We start from the raw sequence: 18,823 nt of genomic DNA, 5'->3' as shown, positions 1-18,823 counted from the left end.
TCTTAAAAACATGCATTTTAAATAAAAAGGGGAATAGACTCATTCACCACATGAACAATTAAAGCAAGCATTATTCACTTTAAATTTTTTAAATCAAAATGATCATAAGTTAACAGCTGTACAAAATCATGTTTATAAAAAGGTATTAGAGAATACCCAAGCTGCAAAAACACCTGAAAATCTTTTCTTGGAAATGATCTCTAAACCCATTGTATTTAGAGTGTTCCCATGTGCCTTTGTATTTTTATAGTTTAAGTTCTTGGGTGCTAACATATTACCCTGATAATGATGTGCACATGGGAACTCTATAAATTATAATGGGTTTGGCATTGGGATGAATCTGAAACATTCACCATAGTTAATACTCCCAAAACATATATTTTAGTTTTAGTCCAAACAATTAATATTTCTAATACATATATTACCTCTTGGCCCATAAATATCATTAGTAGTAAAACATACTTGCATAACTCCTTGCTATTTGAGGAGTTGCCTTACCACAGTAAATACATGTGCTATATTAATCCTCAAGTAAGGAGATAATGGTTAGATGCCTGCCCATCAGTCTTACACTTCATTAGTAGAACAAGGTTTCCTTAATGGATATACCTACAAACTGTTAAACAAAAGGATTCATTGCAACATGGACAGCTGCAATTGTTGCTATTATAGTCACAGCTGCCATCCCTGCCACCCAGCTGCTGCCTTGGCTACTTCATTACAACTGCACAACAAATAAATAGTTACATGCAAAATGTTACATCTCACTTATAAGAATAAACTTTTACAGACCAACAAATCTTACAAAGCTTAGACCCTCTAGAAGCACCAGAGTCCTGGCTTGAGGGACATCAAGAAGCCTTGTGGCTTCTGTGGTTCAGAAAAGCACAGATTTTGCATCACTCCATGACCACATAATGACTCCTGTGGAAATTTGTCTGTTATAAAAAACTCACTGTTGTCTGCATCTGCTTTCCCATTGGGAAAGATTGTAAATGCCTTGCACCAAGAACTGAATGAACAAATGCATTCTTTTTTAATATTTATTTTTTAGAAGTACTTGGACACAACCTTCATTTATTTATTTTTATGTGGTGCTGAGGATTGAACCCAGGGCCTTGCACGTGCTAGATGAGCGCTCTATTGCTGAGCCACAATCGAAGCCCCACAAATTCATTCTTTAAAAGCACAAGGGCAAAGCAAAGCACTCCAACAGTGAGTTCAGTTTCTACATGATCCTTCTCCTTCTTCTTGGTTTGCAGAATAAATCTTCAAGGATGGATCTTACCCATATTGTTGCTTTTTCCCTGGCTGATGATTCACTGTGATCCACCTGACCTGTTTGCTTGCTAAAGAGCATGATTCAGCAGTGTCTGCCACCTGTCATCACTATGCCACCACCTACCACACCAGCACCAGGACTCACTGCTATGGCACTTTCACTACTAAATGTTTTTAAAGGGAGAAGTTTGGAGTTCACATGAAGCACACTGACTGCCATGAGTGACTTCATTTGGTTTTCTGGCTCTATCCTGTGCTTGTGGATAATTTTCTAAAGATAGACCTTGTAAAGAAATAGGGCAAAGGGAAGTTTAAAACAACAAGTGCTGAACACAGCAAATTATCTATTAACTGAAAACAGAACTTCCAAGAAAACTGTGACATTATCGGGAAAGTGGAATTGAACATTAACAACAGGAGAAAAACATCTCGTGTTTTTATAAAGTTCTGGTTTGCTGGTTCATAATGCTGAGAACTATCATAATCAAAGGATGAGGAGAGAACTCAAAGCATCGCAGCTCACTCATGACAACTCACGAGTCGCCCTTGATTTCGCTGCACTGCCACCCCAGCTGGGTCCAGCAGAGTGGATCTACCAGCCCTGGCCCTCGAGCTCACAGGAAAGGGAGCAGGCAGATCACCTGAGTCAGTGTAGACTCACCGCCACCCTCGCAGATGGGGCCTCACTGGGTTTTTCTTTATTTTTTTCTTTTTCGGGGCACTGAGGATGGACCGCGGCCTGGCACGAGCTAGGCAAGCGCTGTGCCGCTGAGCCACACCTCGCCCTCGCTGTAGCTGGGTCTATCTCCCTAAAGGCTGCGGTGTTGATCATCTTTACACCTGGGGACAGACAGGCACCTGCAAAGACCAGGAAAGAGCCCAAGAGGGCCCTGCCCAGGCCCAGAATGGGAAGCTGGCTCCGGGTGGCCTGGTGCACGAGCGCCCTCTGGCGGCTGAATCGGAGACCCCCCCACCCCCACCCCCACCCCCACCCAGCACCGCAGGCTGCGTCCCGGGTCTGCAGGCAGAAGTGCCAGGTGTCCCTGGGCTAAAGTCAAGGCGCAGGAAGGGCTGGCTTCTTCCAGGCTGCGGGGAGAGCCCACCTCCGGACGAGGCTCCAGTATCCAGAGTGTGTAAAGGGCTTCTGCACTCAACAACAAAGAGAGAGACCGCCCGATCCGAGCGCCGCGAAGCACCGCACAGGCGTTTCCAAGCACCTATAAAGGCCACCGGCAGCACGGCCCTTAGGGAGACAGACCAGCCACCGCGAGGCGGCTGCGGCTCTGCGGCCCAGCGCTGACCTAGCTCGTGCCAGGCCGCGGATGCCACTCCCAGTGCCCCCAAAGAGAAAAAAAGTAAAATAAAAAACCCCGGGAGGCCCCGCACCCGAGGACAGCGGTGAGTCCTAGTGGAAAGCGAGCGCGGCCGGCAGCGGGGGATGCAGAGCCCTGGAGCTGCCGGTGGCCGCCGGAGGGCCACGCCTCCGGAGAGCCAGAGTGAAGTCCCCAGGGGGCGCAGTCACCACAGGACCCGGAAGTCCCCCAGGAGACTCGCACCTGCGCGTGGACGCTCACAGCCGCAGAAAGGAGGCAGCCCACTGCCCATCAGCGCGTCGGGACGCAGCAGCACAACCTGGAAGCGCGCAGCTGCTCAACTTGGGGGAAAGGAGCGCCAAGGCGCCACGAGGCCGCACACCCCGAAGTAGGTTCCAAGAAGAAGCAGAGCAGCACATCCGTGGGCAGAGGGCAACCTGCGTGCATTCCAGGGAGCACAGGGCCCACGGGCGGGCCGGACGCTCTGCGGCGGTGGTTGCAGGACCTTGTGGACCGACTCGAGTCCACAGAACTGTGCGCTTAGAATCATTGATGTTATGTCATGGAGTTCCACCTCGATGGTTTGAAAAATAAGAAAGAGGAGAAAGCTAAGAAAGAAGGACCCTGAAGACACTTCACCAAAGTGTAGGTGGATGTCATTCCTGAAGGAAAGCAAGGAACCCGGAGCCGGAGACCGGCAGCCCCAGCAGGAGAGCTTGATGTCAGAGCTGACAAATAAAGGCATCTCTCCGTGGACGGAGAGCGCGGGCCTGCAGGCGGTGAAGGGTGGGGCTGCTGTGAGCAAGTGGTGAGCCTTTCTCAGGAACGCCCTGGGGCGGGAAAGCCAGATTGTCCTTAAATGGCTGCTGTCACTTAAGACGGCCATCCAGATGCTAAGCAAGTGATAAACCCAGCCTGATTCCCTCTTAAGACTGGGAGCCATCTCACCACAAAGGCATGAAAAGCTAATTTCGGCTTGACTATAAATTACTGGGATTTCTAAGCTCAGAATGCCTGCTCTGCCTTGAACTCACCCAGGTCTGGCTTTCCCTGAGGAGATAACAACCCTCTCTGAAACTTCAGTGGCGCCTCATAAGTTCTGGCTTTCCCTGGCCAGATAAGGACCCCCTCTGAAGCTGTGATGACTCTCATAGATTCTGATGTCAGGGCCAGCTAAAATATTAACTAGCCTTTGTGTGATTATGCTTGTCAAAATTCTGTTATCTGTAAGTTCTCAAGACACCCCCCTTTTTGTAACTTTCTGGGCTATAAAGCTGTGTTCCTAGAGAGCTGCGGGGCTGTCTTCTGTTCCTGTGGTTTTTGGGAGAGATAGCCTGGCTGGTCAAAATTATAAGCTTGCTTTAATTTGATACCAATTGGAATCGGTGGTTTTTTTGTTTTGTTTTGTTTTGTTTTGTTGTTTGTTTTTTGTTTTGTTTTGTTTTGTTGTTTGTTTTTTGTTTTGTTTTGTTTTGTTGCATCAGGGTCTAACACAAGGACCTTACAATTCCAAACTCAGCCAAGAGCTGCTCATGAACCATAAAAGATGGAAATTTGGCTGTATCAAGACTTGACTCTTCACCACAGATACCTGGTGGGAAACACGAGAAGGTGTTTGGCCTGCTTTGTTTTCCTGCTCCAACTGTTCTCCTTCGGCCACTGCTCCCTGGTGTTTCTGGCCCCTGACACCCCATTGCTGGTCTTGCTTCTGCTTAACATTTCCTAGCACCCTGGGCTAGACACGCTCCAAGCCCATCCTGTGCTTCTTGCCCCACCCTGGAAGCTGCTCCTCCAAGGTGTGCTGGCAGCTCTTATTAGGTGCGAGCACCAGTGGGGAAGAACGGCACAGGCACAGGGTGATTGCACAGGACCCAAGTGTGTGTGTGCTCACAGGTCTGTAAGCTTGTCTCTGCAGTTTGTGGTTTTACTGGTTTTATGTGTTGCCTTTCCCAGTTTCTATTCCACGATTTCTGCTCTGATCTCCACGACTCCCTTGTTTTCCTCATTTCGGGCTTCACTGGTCACTATATCTCAGCTCCTTCAGGTGGGGGATGAGTCACTGATTCAGGACCTTTTTTCTGTTCTAATACAGTCTGTGGTGTTATTTCTAAGTACTGCTTTAGCAGCCTCCTGTGATTTTTGACATGTCGTGTTTTCATTTCATTTCATTTCTTCCTTTCTTTTTTCAATGCTGAGGATCAAACCCAGAGGCTTGCATATGCCAGACAAGTGCTCTACTATGGAGCCACATTTCTAGCCCTAAAATATTAATTTCTTCTTGGATTAATGGACTATTTAGAAGTATATTGTTTTGGGATACTTGGACATGTTCCAGAAAACTTTCTAGTTTCTTGATTTTTATTTTAGTTCTATTGTGGTCGGAAAACATGCCAGGTATCACTCTTAGTTATTTTAGGTTTGGAATTTCTTTCAAGGCCTAGAATGTAGGTCTGCCTTTGTAAACATCCCATGTGTGCCAGAAAAGAATACTGTGTCAGCTTTTTGTGGTGGTGACTAGAAGTGTTGACAAGAACCACTTACTCAGAGGAGGAAAAGTCAACCTGGGCTCCGTCCTTTATCAGCCAGCATCACTGTGGTGAGCTGAGGTGAGGCAAGACATCAGGTGTAAGGGCCAGAAGATGGAGGCTGTCAGCCCACGGGGCCAGAAAGCAGGGCGAGTGGGAGAAGCCATGGACAAGATGCCCATCCCCAAGGCATGACCCACCTGCAGGCACTACACAGTAGTCCATTCAAAGCATTAATCCATCAAATGGATTAATCCACTGATTGACTGACAGCTCTCATCCTCTGACCATTTCCTGCATCAGTGTAGGAGCTTCTGGGGGGACCCCTCACATCCAGGTCATAACAGATGTGCATGCTGCTGCTGGCAAGCACTCTGTGAATACCACCTGGGTCACCTTGATGGAGGGCCAGCCTTCCATGCCCTCTGGCTTTCTGCTGGCCCCTTTTAATGGGCTTCATGGAAAGAGCTGCTTTGGAGGCTGCTTCCTGATGAGCCTGATGCTTGCTCTTCCACCAGCTCTTACTTCTTCCGGGGACATCTCCATGTGTTGACACTGCTGAAGGGTCACTTGAGGGAAGGGTTCCACTCACTCTGACACTAACCCCCTCTAGAAGGGACTGTTTGTGCGCTTACTTCTTCCAGACACATGGTGGAGTCTAGCATCATGTGACTCCAAGTTCAAGGTCTGCACTTTGACATGACTGGCGATCCCAAGTTGTCCTTGGCCCACAGAGGCTGGGACGTACCTACTGTCCTCGATCCTGGGTTCAGCCCCTGGAACCCACCAGGCAGGGTGGGGTCACATAGTCCCTGGCTGCCAGGGTTTGGAGGCTGAAAGGGCTGGCATAGGCCTGGGTGTTAGCCCTATGGCACTAGCCTTTTCTGCCCCTCAGCCTGGCAGCTCCTCCCTGACTTTTACCCTTGTGGGGTAAAATGATTGATGTCCCTCTTGTTAACAACATTCAGGGTGGCAACAGAATTGTTAACCTGTACTCTGTAGTGAAGACTTCAAGCAAGGTAGGGGAAGGGGAGCTGCAGAAGCTGCAGAAGCCCTCCAGGAAGCCACACATGCACAGGACAGACTCCACAGGAAGACAGGAAGTAGTGACCAGCAACAGAGGAACATTTGCAAGGACAGCACCTGTCCAGAGCCGCAAATGGCCATTATGGGCTGGCGTGTCCCACCTCCAGCTGGTCAAGGCAGACAGGAATTGTGGAGAACCTGGTCTTTTAGCAAGGACTCTTGGCCCCTAAGACCTAGACCCCTTGGGGCAAGCACTGTGGCTCTAGACTTGATGTATCGAGCTTAGAAAGACGACTAAAGGGTCACAGTGACTCTACTTGAGCTAATTGTCTACCAAAACAGAAGATAGAACACTCACACACACAGTAACACAGAGCCCATGACCTAAAGCCATGCACGATTTATTACATACACAAAGGAGCAGAACTATAAGATCCAGAAGCAGGAAGAAAGTCTATCAAGAGAAGCAAAACCCTAGTGGCAACATCAGAACTAGACATCAAACATCTTCAAATTTCCATCACAAATATGATCATGCATTAAAGGAACACACGGATATAATGAGAGAAAGGGGAATTATATAAAAGAAACAAGTTGGAAATTCTAAAGTGAAAACACAATGTGTTAGCTAAAATTTCACTGGATGGGCTAGAGTGAGGTACAGTAAGACTGCAGACACAGAAACGACATCAGGAAGAGAGCTGGTGCTCACGGTCACAGCAGGCCAGATCAGCCAGCAACAGGAAGGACAGGAAGGGGCAGGAGGCAGGAGGAGGGGAAGGGCCGGAGCCCCATGGAGTTTGGGGAGGGACAAGTGCCACAGGGTAGCAGGATCAGCAGGTCCCCCAGGGTCAGCAAAGGATTGAGTCAACAGAAGTTTGGGTCACTGGGGTCATTTCAGTGGGCTCTGGGCTGTGGGGTGGCCTCTAGCCCTCAGGCGCCTGGTCTTAGGGCAACTTAGGTCAGGAGAAGATCAGCTTGGTGTGTGAGTTTGCTAAAGGAGATAGTCGCAATGAGGGCCCTGGATAGGTGTATCCAAGGTGCAGCACGGGTCCTTCACCTGTGCGGGACGCAGCCAGGCTGGGAAGTCTCTCCAGGATCACTCCCAAATGCCTGAGACTCAAGGACACAGAAAGCAATGAAATGTCACAGCCACAGCTAAACTGCACATTAGACACTGAAAATAATAGCTCTGAGAAACTGATAACAAGATGGAGGTTGTTCTAAAGACCCAGATGTCAACCAAGCCTCACTGCCCTGTGGCAGATACAAGCTGCAGCAAATGTAAGTGGACTCCCAGACAGAGGAGGAAAGGGAAAGGAAAAACCCGTAAGTAACGACCTGGTGCCCAGGGAGTGCAAGAGTCCAGAAGGAGGGGCACAAGGACCCCACACCAGGGGACATCAACCCACACAAGTGCTGTGCTCAGCAGTCACAGGACCCACATGCTTTGTAGGTGCATGTACGATACACATAGGGCAGGGCTAGTAAAGTTGGAAGGTTGAAATAACTGCATACATTCTAACTACAACAAAATTAAATTTAAAATTAACAAAAATCTGAATGCCCCCATATCTGGATAATTTTTAACACTTTTAAATAATGACCTGTCAAACAGAATATTCTAAAACTATTTAAAGATATCCACTTTCAGCCAAAATGGAGTAGCAGAAAATGAAAAAGAGGCTTTTAAGACACTGCACACCAGGCAGTGAAGGACAACAACGCCAAGAGATGGAAATGATCAAGGTGAACCTGCAAAGGTCCCAAGTGAGTCTTCAGGCCTCTGTGCAGGCATGAATTGATATGGGATGAATGAAAGAAAGCCAGGCATCTCCAGATGTTGGAAACAAATAAAGGAGAAAGTAGAGGTTGCAGAGAAAACCCTGTAGTCATGCAGAGGGTCCCCACATCCAGAGCCTCCGAAGCATGCCTGGCAGGAAGCCTGTGGCTCTAGTCACATTGCCTTCCAGAGCAAATGAAGCTAATCTGCAAGGAAAAGAATCACAACAGAGCAGGGATGGCTAGGAAAGGGCATCAGGACATCTCTCAGCCAAGGAGGTACCTTGATGAGCGTGATTTCCATACACACATGTGCACTTTGGTCAAAATCCATCAAACTCAACACACAGCATAAATTACACCTCAAAGAGATATTTAGAAAGTGAGTTTTAAAAATAAGAGCTCCTGGGGCTGGGGATGTGGCTCAAGTGGTAGGGAGCTCGCCTGGCATGCGTGCGGCACAGGTTCGATCCTCAGCACCACATACAAACAAAGATGTTGTGTCCGCCAAGTACTAAAAAAATAATAATAAATGTTAAAAAATTCTTTCTCCCTCTCTCTCTCTCTCTTTCTTTAAAAAAAAAAATAAAATAAAAATAAATAAATAAATAAATAAATAAAAATAAGAGCTCCTACAAATCAAGTAAAAGAGGACACCATTGGAAGAAATGGACAAAAGATGGGGCACCTCACAGAAGCAGAAGCTCACATCTATAGGAAACACTCATGAGAAACAGGGAAATGCAAGCTCCGCACAGGGAAACACGGCTTCGCCTGTCGGAGAGGGTGGGAATCCATGTTAGGCGATAATCAGGCTGGGGCCTCCCCAGGATGGCGTCCCCGGGCACCCAAGAGCAGACTCCTCTGGAGACCTCCTCTGGGCTGACTCCCAGCGGCGCGCCTCCCGGCTCCCTCCACAAATTGCCAGGAGAGCAATTAAGAGTCCCCCCAAGTTAGGGAGCAGAAAGAAGCCTGGGAGGAGGGCGAGGCCCTGAGGAGCCCAATAAAGACCACGTGGAGCCAGAGGCTGGAGGCCCCGCCCCCGCCCCAGCCTCTCCCAGACCTCGTCCGAGCTTCACCAAGACCAGGCCCCGAAGGCCCCTTGAGCGCAGCATTTTTCCGGCGACCCCCAGCTGCCACCGGCGGGCTTGCTGGCCGGAGCCGCAGGAACCGAGACCCGGAGCCGTCCAGCCCCGAAGCCGCCAAGGCCAGACCCAGGCACTAAGCCCTGGGCTCAGTCTGCGTTCGGGCCTAAGACCTGCCAGTCCAAGGCGGGCCCACAGACCCTTGCAGGCCCCTCGCAGCTTCCTGACCCATCTCACTACCGGGGTGCTGAGACTTAGGGGCCCGTCCTCTGGGTCCTCCGCCAGAGGCTCTCTGGCCCCGCTGCGCCCCTGCCTGGGTGGCCGCAGTGATCCGCAGAGCTAGCCATTCGGCCCAGCGGGAGTCTGGCGTCTGCCTGAGCCCTCGGTGGCTTTGGGGAGTTCACCTTGGTGGAGCCCTTCTGCGAAGGGCAAATTGCTGAAGTAGAAGCTGAGCACACAGAGGAGCCAAGGACCGCGGACTCCCTCCGCACCACCCAAGTACAAGCAGGAGAGGAGTAGCCGCAAGGCAGGGCCAGGAGCGCCTGGCAGGCCAGTGGGATCCTTCCTCAGCCGGATCTCAGGCCACCTCCTCCAGGCAATCAGCCATCTGCCCTCAGGCACAGACCTGCAGGGGTGTCCTACAACCGTTCCCAAACTGCACATCCCGTCTTTCCTGAAGCAGGAGGGTCCCCTGGCCACAGAGAGCAGTATGAACCAGCCAGGAGGCCTGGGAGTCAGCAGGGAAGGTAGGGAAGTGCCCTAGGGCACCCCAGGCAAAATAAGTCTTCCTGATGCTCTGTGTGTTCTGGCATGGCCAGGTGTGTGTACACCTCCAAAGTCTGTGAGTATGTGCATCTTGGGGTGTGCATCTGATGTAGATTTCACCTGGGAGTGTACACCCTTGAATCCCTTCTGTATGTTGAGGCAGGAGAGGATATATGCCTGAGGGCATATTTGTGAGGAGTGCCTCTGCTCAGACAGGTGGGTCCAGGCCCTGTGGCCACTGATAGATGTTAGCCCTGGGTAGGTGTGCAAGTTGAGCTGAGAGGTGAGGTTGGCTGCAGTGGGTCCCAAAGGCATGCTGTGGTCGTGATGTCTTCTGCTAGTCCCTAGTCCCTGGGCAGCCACATGGGGGTGGGGGAGGGAAGCCCTGCCTCTGAGACCCCCAGAAGGAGTGCAGTGCTCACAGCTGCTCTCACCAGTGTAGAAGTAAGCCTGACCCTATCACGTGTCACATCTTAGTGTCACTGTTCCAGGGTGCTCAGAAGTGACCTCCCCTTCCAGGAAGGGCCATGAGCAACCCCAACAACACCTGGGTGGCAGAATTCATCTTGCTGGGCTTCCCCGAGCTGCACCACCTGCAAGGATTGCTGTTTGGGTCATTCCTTACCATCTATGTGGTGACAGTCCTGGAGAACCTGGTCATCGTGGGCACCATCAGGGCCAGCCACCAACTGCACACACCTATGTACTTCTTCCTGGCCAACCTGTCAGTGCTGGAGACTTTCTACACCACAGTCACTGTCCCCAAGCTGCTGGTCAGCCTCCTGGCAGGAGTAGGGATCATCTCCTTCTCCGGCTGCCTCACCCAGCTGTTCCTCTTCCTTTCACTAGGCTCCTCTGAGTGCTTCCTTCTGTCTACCATGGCCTGTGACAGGTACCTGGCCATCTGCCACCCACTACGCTACCCAGCCCTCATGGGCTGGAGGCTCTGCCTGTACCTGGCGCTCAGTGCCTGGCTTGGTGGCTTTCTGGCCTCCTTTGTGTCCATAACTCTCATCTCCCACCTCCGATTTTGTGGCCCCAATGTCCTCAATCACTTCTTTTGTGACATCTCACCCCTGCTGCAGCTGTCCTGTTCAGATACCACCACCATCGAAACACTGGACTTTGTGGCAGCCCTGGCGGTGCTTGCCACCTCCCTGCTGGTGACTGTGGTCTCCTATGCCCACATCCTGGCCACAGTGCTAAGGATTCCCGGGAGAGGCAGCCGCCAGAAGGCTTTCTCCACCTGCGCCTCGCACCTGGTGGTGGTTGTCATCTTCTACACTACCACCATCTTCATGTATGCCCGGCCTCACGCCATCAGCTCCTTCAACCTCAACAAGTTGGTGTCTGTGGTCTACTCGGTTGTCACTCCCCTGCTCAACCCCATAATCTATTGCCTGCGAAACCATGACATTAGGGAGGCCCTGACCAAACTCCTCCAAGTCCCTGACCCGTCCTGAGGACCAGCAGCAGGATGCACTCTGGAACTGCTGACCACTCTGCCCTGCTTGCAGACACTGCCTCACCACCAAGACCAGGCCAGCTGTCTCAACTGGCAGCAGAACTTCCTTCCTCTCCTCCCCCATCCCACCCTGGATTAGAGCTGCCCAGGACACAGTGGCCTCAAGTGGACATCTGAATGAGCACAGGAGGTGACTGAGACCTAAAGACTTATGTCCAGGCCCTGGACACTGCTGCCCAGGAGATCAGCACTGAACAATGGACAGCTCCCAGTTCTCCAGGCTTTTCCCAGTGAGATCAGCACTGAACAGGGGACAGCTCCCAGTTCCCCAGGCTTCTCCCTGGGATATCAGCACTGAAGCAGGAATGGCTCCCAGCTCCCAAGACCTCTCCCAGCAAGATTAGCACCCTGGCAGCCACTTAGCCTGAAAAGCTCAGTGCAGAGTCACAGGTAGTCCCTTTCTAGTGCCATTCCCCTGACCACTGAGGTCTGGACTGCTTTGGTGGTAGCCAGCCCCCTCTCCCTCTCCTAAGCCCTGCATCCCTTACCCCCAAGCCTGCATGGATTGCCCTCTTCCCATGAGAACTTCAGAAGGCTCAGAGTGGGCATCAAGGAGCCCCAGGCCGCAGGTCTCAGCAGCACCCCAACACACAGGTGACACCATTCCCCAGAAACAAGGGCATCCTCCTGCTTGATGCCTGGTAGGTTTTGTGACCATGTAACATGCCCATGCCCGAGTTTTCTGCCCCCTTTCTTCTCAGGATCATGGAACTTGGTAAACCACGCACTCCCTGCCCAGTGCTGTCAGGGCAAGACCTCTTGCATTTGGTTTCCACTCCTGCCCCATTTCCTTAATAATGGCACCAGGAGGTGTGCCTTGTCAGTGTGTATATGTGACAGATGTATCCCGTGGTCTGTGTGAGAGTTAAATCTATGCAAAATTTTGTGCTATAAACATCATCTTTCTCATCATGTTGCTTTGTGCATTTTAAAGTATGTCAGAATGAATACAAATTTAGGGTCACTTTATCATCTTGGTCAATTTAACCTTTATCATTAGGAGGTACTACTCTGCCTCTAGACAGCTCCCTGCCTTAATGTTTAAGGCTTAAATTCTACTTTGTCTGACGCTAATACAGTGACATCAGTTTCCTGTGGGCATTTTCCTGATACAAGAATCACTGCCTCTCAGCTCCTGGCTGCCTGCCATGCTTCTCCACATGGCTCTGTTGAAGGCTCAGTGTCAGTCTTATTTTTATTCCTTTTGCAGGTGACTTGGGTTTCCTCTGCTTCTGGAAGCTTTAAGATATTTTTCATTTTGACCTCCAGCGTCTCTCCTGGACTGCTTCTCTGTTTCTGTTGCTCTTGGTTTGGATGCTTCCAAAGCTCAGATTTGCCCTCCTGTCCATTTTGGAAAGCATTTCCTTGAACACTGCCTCTACCACATGCACTTTCTCCTCTTCCTCTGGTCCCAGAATCATGTACCAGACCTTTTCAGTGTCCCTCTACTCCCGCCCTGATCCTATGCTCTCCTCTGGATATTTCTTCTGATCTTCCATCTCTCTAGCCATGTCCAATCTTCTGTTTTCACTTCCAGAATTTTCATTTTGTCCTTTTTATGTTTTCTGAGCAGATAATATAAACTCAGTTTCTCCAACTCCTGCTCAGTAGTCAACACCGAAGACTTCTGAAGCCAAGCAGGGGTCCCCACACACTCAGCAACAGTCTTGCAGCAGACACTGCTGGGTGTCCTCTATTCGGCTCAGTCCTACACTGTTCACCTGGAGGTAGCTCAGTTCCCCCCAGGACTCAGACTTGAGGACCTGACCACTTCCATGCCAGTTTTAATCCTTGGGTGTTTTATCTGCACTTCTGACAAACTGGCTATAAACTGGCATCCCACAACCCCTCGTCAGGTTGGATTATTTTATTAAAGGAGCTTACAGATCTCAGGAAACATTTGCTTACACATGCAACTTATGAAAAGGACTTCAGGGGATGCAGATGAAGAAATGTATGATCAAGGTATGGGAGAGCAGCTGGAAGGAATGGTCACCCATGCCCTAGTTCCCTGTGCTGGTCTGCCTGTCCCTTGCCCAGAATGCTTCCTCACCATGACTTTCTGTGATGCCTCAGTATCTGATATAGTGAGTCCTCTTTGATCTTCTTTCTAAAAATTATCTTAGTTATTTTTGGCCTTTATGTTCTATCCAGAGTTTATGATCTCTTGGGTCTATATTAGTTTTAGTACCATAACAAAGTGCCACAAACAGCTTATATGATAGAAATTTAGCAGGAATGATTCATGATTTGGCAGGAATGGGTCCTTCTGAAGCCTATCTCTATGACTTGTGTCAGCACCTCCTCTCCTCCCTGGGTCCTCACACGGTCACCCTTCTGTGCACGTCTGATCTCCCCTTCTTAATGATACCAGTCCTTTGGATCAGGGCAGCTCCTATGACCCCAAATAAACTTAATTATTTCCTGAAAGGTCCTGTCTCCAACTTCAGCCACCAGGGTTTGGGAGTCAGCATATGAATTTTACAGGGGTGCAGCTTAACCAACAGCGGGTTCCTTTAAAAATCATACCGAAATAATGCTCTAATAAAAAAATGTGCAGGAATTTTTGTTGGTATTTCTTTGAATGAATTAACTTGTGGGTGGAGAATCATCACTTCCACAGTCCTGAGCTGTTCTATCCTCGTTCATGCCTCCATGCAAGCAGGTCTTCCTTTGTGTTCTAGAACAATGCCATCTGCATTGTGGAATGCTAACTGCACTGCTGACTGCTTTCTCATTCTGGGGAGAAAAGCTAGTGCATTTACTCAAGTCTAAGATGCAGTTTTGCTGACACAGAATATCCAGTTGATAACTACTTTAACAAGCAGAGTCAGGAGGCCAGGTATGCCCAGCACAGGGCGATGGAGCAGCCTCGACAAGCAGGGACCCAGATCTCCACCCACCACCCTCACTCTGCCAACAGCACCCTGTGGCCATCAGATGATGGCAGCACCCTGGGCACCATGTCCAGGCAGGACAGAAGGATACAGAAAGGTTGTTCAATCTCTGCACAGACCCTCTTCCTAGGGGGAACAGAGACCCCCTGGAATGCCCAGAGCCCTCTGCGTGGGTCTCAGGGGCCCTCCAGTGCTTTGTGGCCCCTATTGCAGGTGGGAAGTCAGCACCAGTGGGCAGCAGCAAGTGTCCTGCCACTGCTGACTTCACCCACTCCAAACACTGCTGTCTTGTAGGTGGCCCTGCCAGTCCTGTCTCACACAAAAGTGGTGAAAGCAAGGCCATTCTCATTTGTGTTCTCAAAGGAGTGCATGTACAGCCCCACCACTGAGCAGGATGTTTGCTGTGGTTCTGAAACACAGCAGAGTAAAGAAAATTCATTTCCTTGACTCACTTTCTTGGCCTTTCTCCCCTCACCCCCACCACAAATGAGTGTTGGTTGAAATCCAACGCTTTGTCTTCCTCTTTTGAGAAAATTAAGAGAGTCTCTCCCTCTACCCACTGAGGAATGAAGTCGCTGGCATGTCTTGAGGCAAGACCTGAGTCCCACTGGATGCTGGCATGCTTCCTGCTGCACCACCATGCACATTTTGCTAGTATTCCATTAAGAACTTTCATGTTCACACTCAAACATAAAGTAGTCCAAGTGTTTTCCTTGCCTCCCTACATACCCTGAGACCATCCTACAATCTTCAGATAAGAGGAGGTGAGAGGACCTCTCCCGCGCATTTCCTGCTGGGTCACTAACCCTCCTGCCTCCATGTTCACCTTTGCACAACTGTCAGGGGTCAGAGCTCTCTCCTCTCATATTCTGTCTTTTGCCTGAGATTTCCTTAGCTTTATGACTCAATCCCTCTGTTCTCTTTTTTCTCAACAAATTGAGATTGAAAAGTTTCTTTTATTCTTTTTTCACAGCAACCTATTATTTATTTTATTAGTATTGTATCTGCCGGTCATTCTAAGCCTTTGAGATTATGTATCCTTTAATGTCTGTTTTGAAGTTTCCCTCGGATTCCTCAAACTTCTTATTCCACTGTTCCATCTCTTTATCTTGGTCTAGCTCCTGTGTGTTGCAGGGCTCTTTGAATGTCTGAGAGGTTCTGGTTGTCATTTATGCTGTTGCCATAAAGCTGTGGGAGGCTTCCTGGGAACTCTATGTACTTGAGTGGGGCACTTAGAATGAAGGGCAAGGAGCCAGGCACCAGGCTGGGCTCCTCCTCACTGAAACCCTGAAACATTTGAAACCCAAATCTAACTGGCTTCAATGGGAAGAGAAGTTTCCCTCACTAACCTGGATCTGCTGGGGCAAATAAAACTGGGTCACCTTGACCAGCTCCCTTCCTCTGCCCCATCTGTAACAGGCTCCACTTCAGCTTCTGTGGGCCTCCTAGAACTCAGGCTGCAGACCCTGTGGCCAGGAAACTGCATGCTTTTTGGAGCAGAGGTCATATGCCCCTCGGAGGGCCAGGGAGGGCACAGCAACAGACAGACCCCAAGGCTGGCTCCCCAGGAGAGCACTCCCAGAAGTGGTCCCAGAGCCAGGCCTGGCAAGTTCATCTAGTGCCATCAGGATACTCCCAGTGGAGCACAGGGTCCCTGGCAGCATTTTCAGTGGCACTGCAAGAACAACAGGATGACCATGAGTCCCAAATTATGGTCAGGGGCACATCCCAGTGCCCATGAGCAAGTATCACAGACCTGGGAAGGGAGCCTGTTGCTGGTGGGACTCAGAAAGTTGGGACCCTGGGCAGGCATCCCCTCCTCTCCTCCTGGCACATTTTTGTGGCCCCTGTGGCTGGGATGTCCACTCAGATGGGGATAACAATGTGGAAGACCGGAAGGAGGAGCGTGGATGGGCTGGGGAGAGGCCCTGGGGAATGGGAATGGACGAAGTGGGCAGGTGGGGAGGGCACGGAGGGAGGGGGCTGGCGTGTTCCGCTGGGTCAGACGCAATCAGAGACGCCTGGGTGATGGGGACAAGAGGGTCTTTTGTGGGCAAGTGAGGAGCTGGGGAGGGAGGCGGGGAGGAGAAGGAAGGAGGAGGGGGCGCGCCGACCATGGGGGCCGGACCACAAGAGGGGCTGCGCCCTCCTCCGAGCCTGCCTTATCTCCTCCCTTCCCCTCCGGTCTCCAGGGCTGAGCCGCCGCCGCCGCTGCCGCCGCTGCCGCCCTCAGTCCTCCCTGAGGCCTCGGCAGTGTCCAGCCGCGCGGGTTGGCAGAGGGTCTTCGCCCCCGCCCGTCTTCCCCGGAGCAGCATCTGGGCAGAAGTTCCGACCCAGGCCCGCAGCGGGTAAGTCCGAGCGGGGGTCCGGGCGCGGGCCGGAGAGGCTGCAGTGGGGGCGACTGCGCGGTCCCGGAGAGGATGGAAACGCCGCCCAGACCCTCGGTGCAGAGCGGGGTGGGCCCATCCTCGTCCGCTTCCCCTCCCCCACTGCTGGGCCTCGGCCTGGGAGGGTGGGGCGCGGGGCGGGGACAGGAAGGGAAATTTCTGGGGTCGGGCCTTCCCGGGCGGAGTCCAAGGGTGTTACCAACCCCGCACCCATTTCGCCGCGGCCACTGGCTCCGAGGCTCCGGAGATCCATCCGAGATCGGGGATGCCAGGTCGGGTCACATGCCCGTTCTTTCTCTAGATGCTGATCTGAGTGTTTGGCATCCTTCAGTCACGACCCCCTCCAACACCCCCAACATGGCTGCGCAGAGCCGGGGATACAAGCCCCTACCGCTAGGCCTGAGCACCCCCACCACAGGCGCTCAGCACCCCCCAATTCTGCGCCCCTTCCTACCCCAGGCACATAACAGTCCTGCCGTGTTAATCCCTCCCAGCCCACCCCATACCCTTCCCAGTTGGTGAACAGGACCCCAAGCCCCTACCCCAGGCCTGAACACACACACACAGCCCAGTCCAGCCTCACCACAAGTGGTCAGCCTCCCAGATCTTCACAAAAGCAGCTCAATCTGTCCTCAGGCTCTGAGCCCCTGTCCCCAGATCCTGAACCCTGTCCTCCCAGGGCTTGAGCCACTTCACCACTGTCAGCAAGCCCTGAATCCCCTAACCCCATCCTGGTCCCTAGATCACAAACCTCTGTTGCCTCAGGCCCTGAACCCCCTCACCCAACAGCCTGGTCCCCAGGTCCTGACCTATATCTCCTCAGAACCTGAGCCTCCCAAGTCTCCAAGCTCTCATGTTCCTGTATCCAGACCCCGAGCCCACTGGTCCCAGACCCTGTCCCCAGGCCCTAAGTTCCCTGTCACCTCATCTCTGCCCCATGCCCTTGTGCCCCTTCTCGCAGAAGCTGAAGTCCCTTCTGCTTCCTTTCTGCAGTTTTGCCAATGAAGATGAACTGGACAGCTGCAACTTGCTGGGCTCTGCTACTGGCTGCAGCTTTCCTCTGCGACAGCGGTGCAGCCAAAGGTGGCCGTGGAGGAGCGCGGGGCAGCGCCCGCGGAGGCCTGCGCGGTGGAGCACGCGGGGCCTCAAGGGTGCGCGTGAGGCCTGCCCCCCGCTACAGCGGAGCGGGCTCAACTCTGCGCGTGGCAGCAGCAGGGGCTGCAGCAGGGGCTGCGGCAGGGGCTGCAGCGGGGGCAGCTGCCAGCTTGGCTGGGGGCCCAGGCTGGAGAAGGGCCACAGGGCCAAAGGAGGGTGGCCGGGAGGACGACGAGGACTGGGCACCCGGCGGCAACGGGACAGGCAGGAGTGTGTACAGCTACTGGACCTGGACTTCTGGTGCAGAGTCCACCCACCACCTGTGCCTCTGCCTGCTGCTGGGTGGTGCCCTTGGAGCTCTGGGCACTCTGGGGCTGCTACAGCCCTAGGCTCAGCTGGGCTTGGGATCCATATCCTGGCCCCCAGCCCAGCCTTCTCCATAGGCCCCTCAGGCTGTCCCAGAGGCCAGCAGCATTTGAACACTTCTTCCCTGCACTGCCCACAATCCTCAGGCCTGGAGGACCCCACCCTCCACCTAAGACTGTCCCAGCCTCCCCATCTCCCCACCCTACCATGGAATCAGCAGCACCCCCAGCTCCAGGATGTCAGGGTCCCCTGAGAGAGGCAATTAGCTGTGGCTCCTGCTCAGGCCTGCAGGCTGGGAGGTGTCAAGACCAGGCATTCAGGCCACTCCTGCTCCCTGGCCTTCCCTGGACAGAAGAGTGTAGACAGTGTTGACCAACCAGGCAGAGGCCACCTTCAGAAAGGTCCCACTCTGCCACTGAAGCCCTGAGGATGGAGGACCAAGGGCTTCCCACCAGAGCCGCAGGAATGGACTTCCCACAGGAGCAGAATATCAGCGAGGGAGGAACATTCAACTAGGCTGCAGGGAGAAGCGTCAGGTGCTAACCACTTGCCTGGGGCAGGTCCTGAAGATTTCACAGCACAGTAATGTTTGGGGGAGGAAAGCCATCCATTCCAGAAGATGCCCACTGTGGTTCTCAGAGCTCCCAGCAGAACACGCCCTGGGAGGCCACGGCAGCATCCCTCTCTGCCTGGCAGACTTCCCACAAAGCCCATGCCAGGTGATGGTCTCCACCTTAGAGCCAGTGGGCCCTAAGGATCATTTAATTCATCTTGAG

General features: G+C 52.1%; 2 protein-coding genes across 2 annotated transcripts; both read left to right on the top strand.

The window, feature by feature from the left end:
• Positions 1-10,304: 10,304 nt before the first annotated feature.
• LOC143637987 (olfactory receptor 6B9-like) lies at positions 10,305-11,240 on the top strand. Its single transcript, XM_077105372.1, has one exon. It carries the CDS (start codon positions 10,305-10,307, stop codon positions 11,238-11,240), a length of 936 nt encoding a protein of 311 aa, XP_076961487.1.
• A 6,353-nt stretch (positions 11,241-17,593) lies between these two features.
• Positions 17,594-18,070, top strand: Sprn (shadow of prion protein). The gene has a single exon (XM_077105270.1). It carries the CDS (start codon positions 17,594-17,596, stop codon positions 18,068-18,070), a length of 477 nt encoding a protein of 158 aa, XP_076961385.1.
• Positions 18,071-18,823: the final 753 nt, after the last annotated feature.

The sequence above is a fragment of the Callospermophilus lateralis genome, chromosome 15 (assembly GCF_048772815.1).
Source record: "Callospermophilus lateralis isolate mCalLat2 chromosome 15, mCalLat2.hap1, whole genome shotgun sequence".
Taxonomy (NCBI): domain Eukaryota; kingdom Metazoa; phylum Chordata; class Mammalia; order Rodentia; family Sciuridae; genus Callospermophilus; species Callospermophilus lateralis.
Note: the sequence above shows the minus strand (reverse complement) of the source record. Positions and strands in the feature narration are given on the sequence as shown.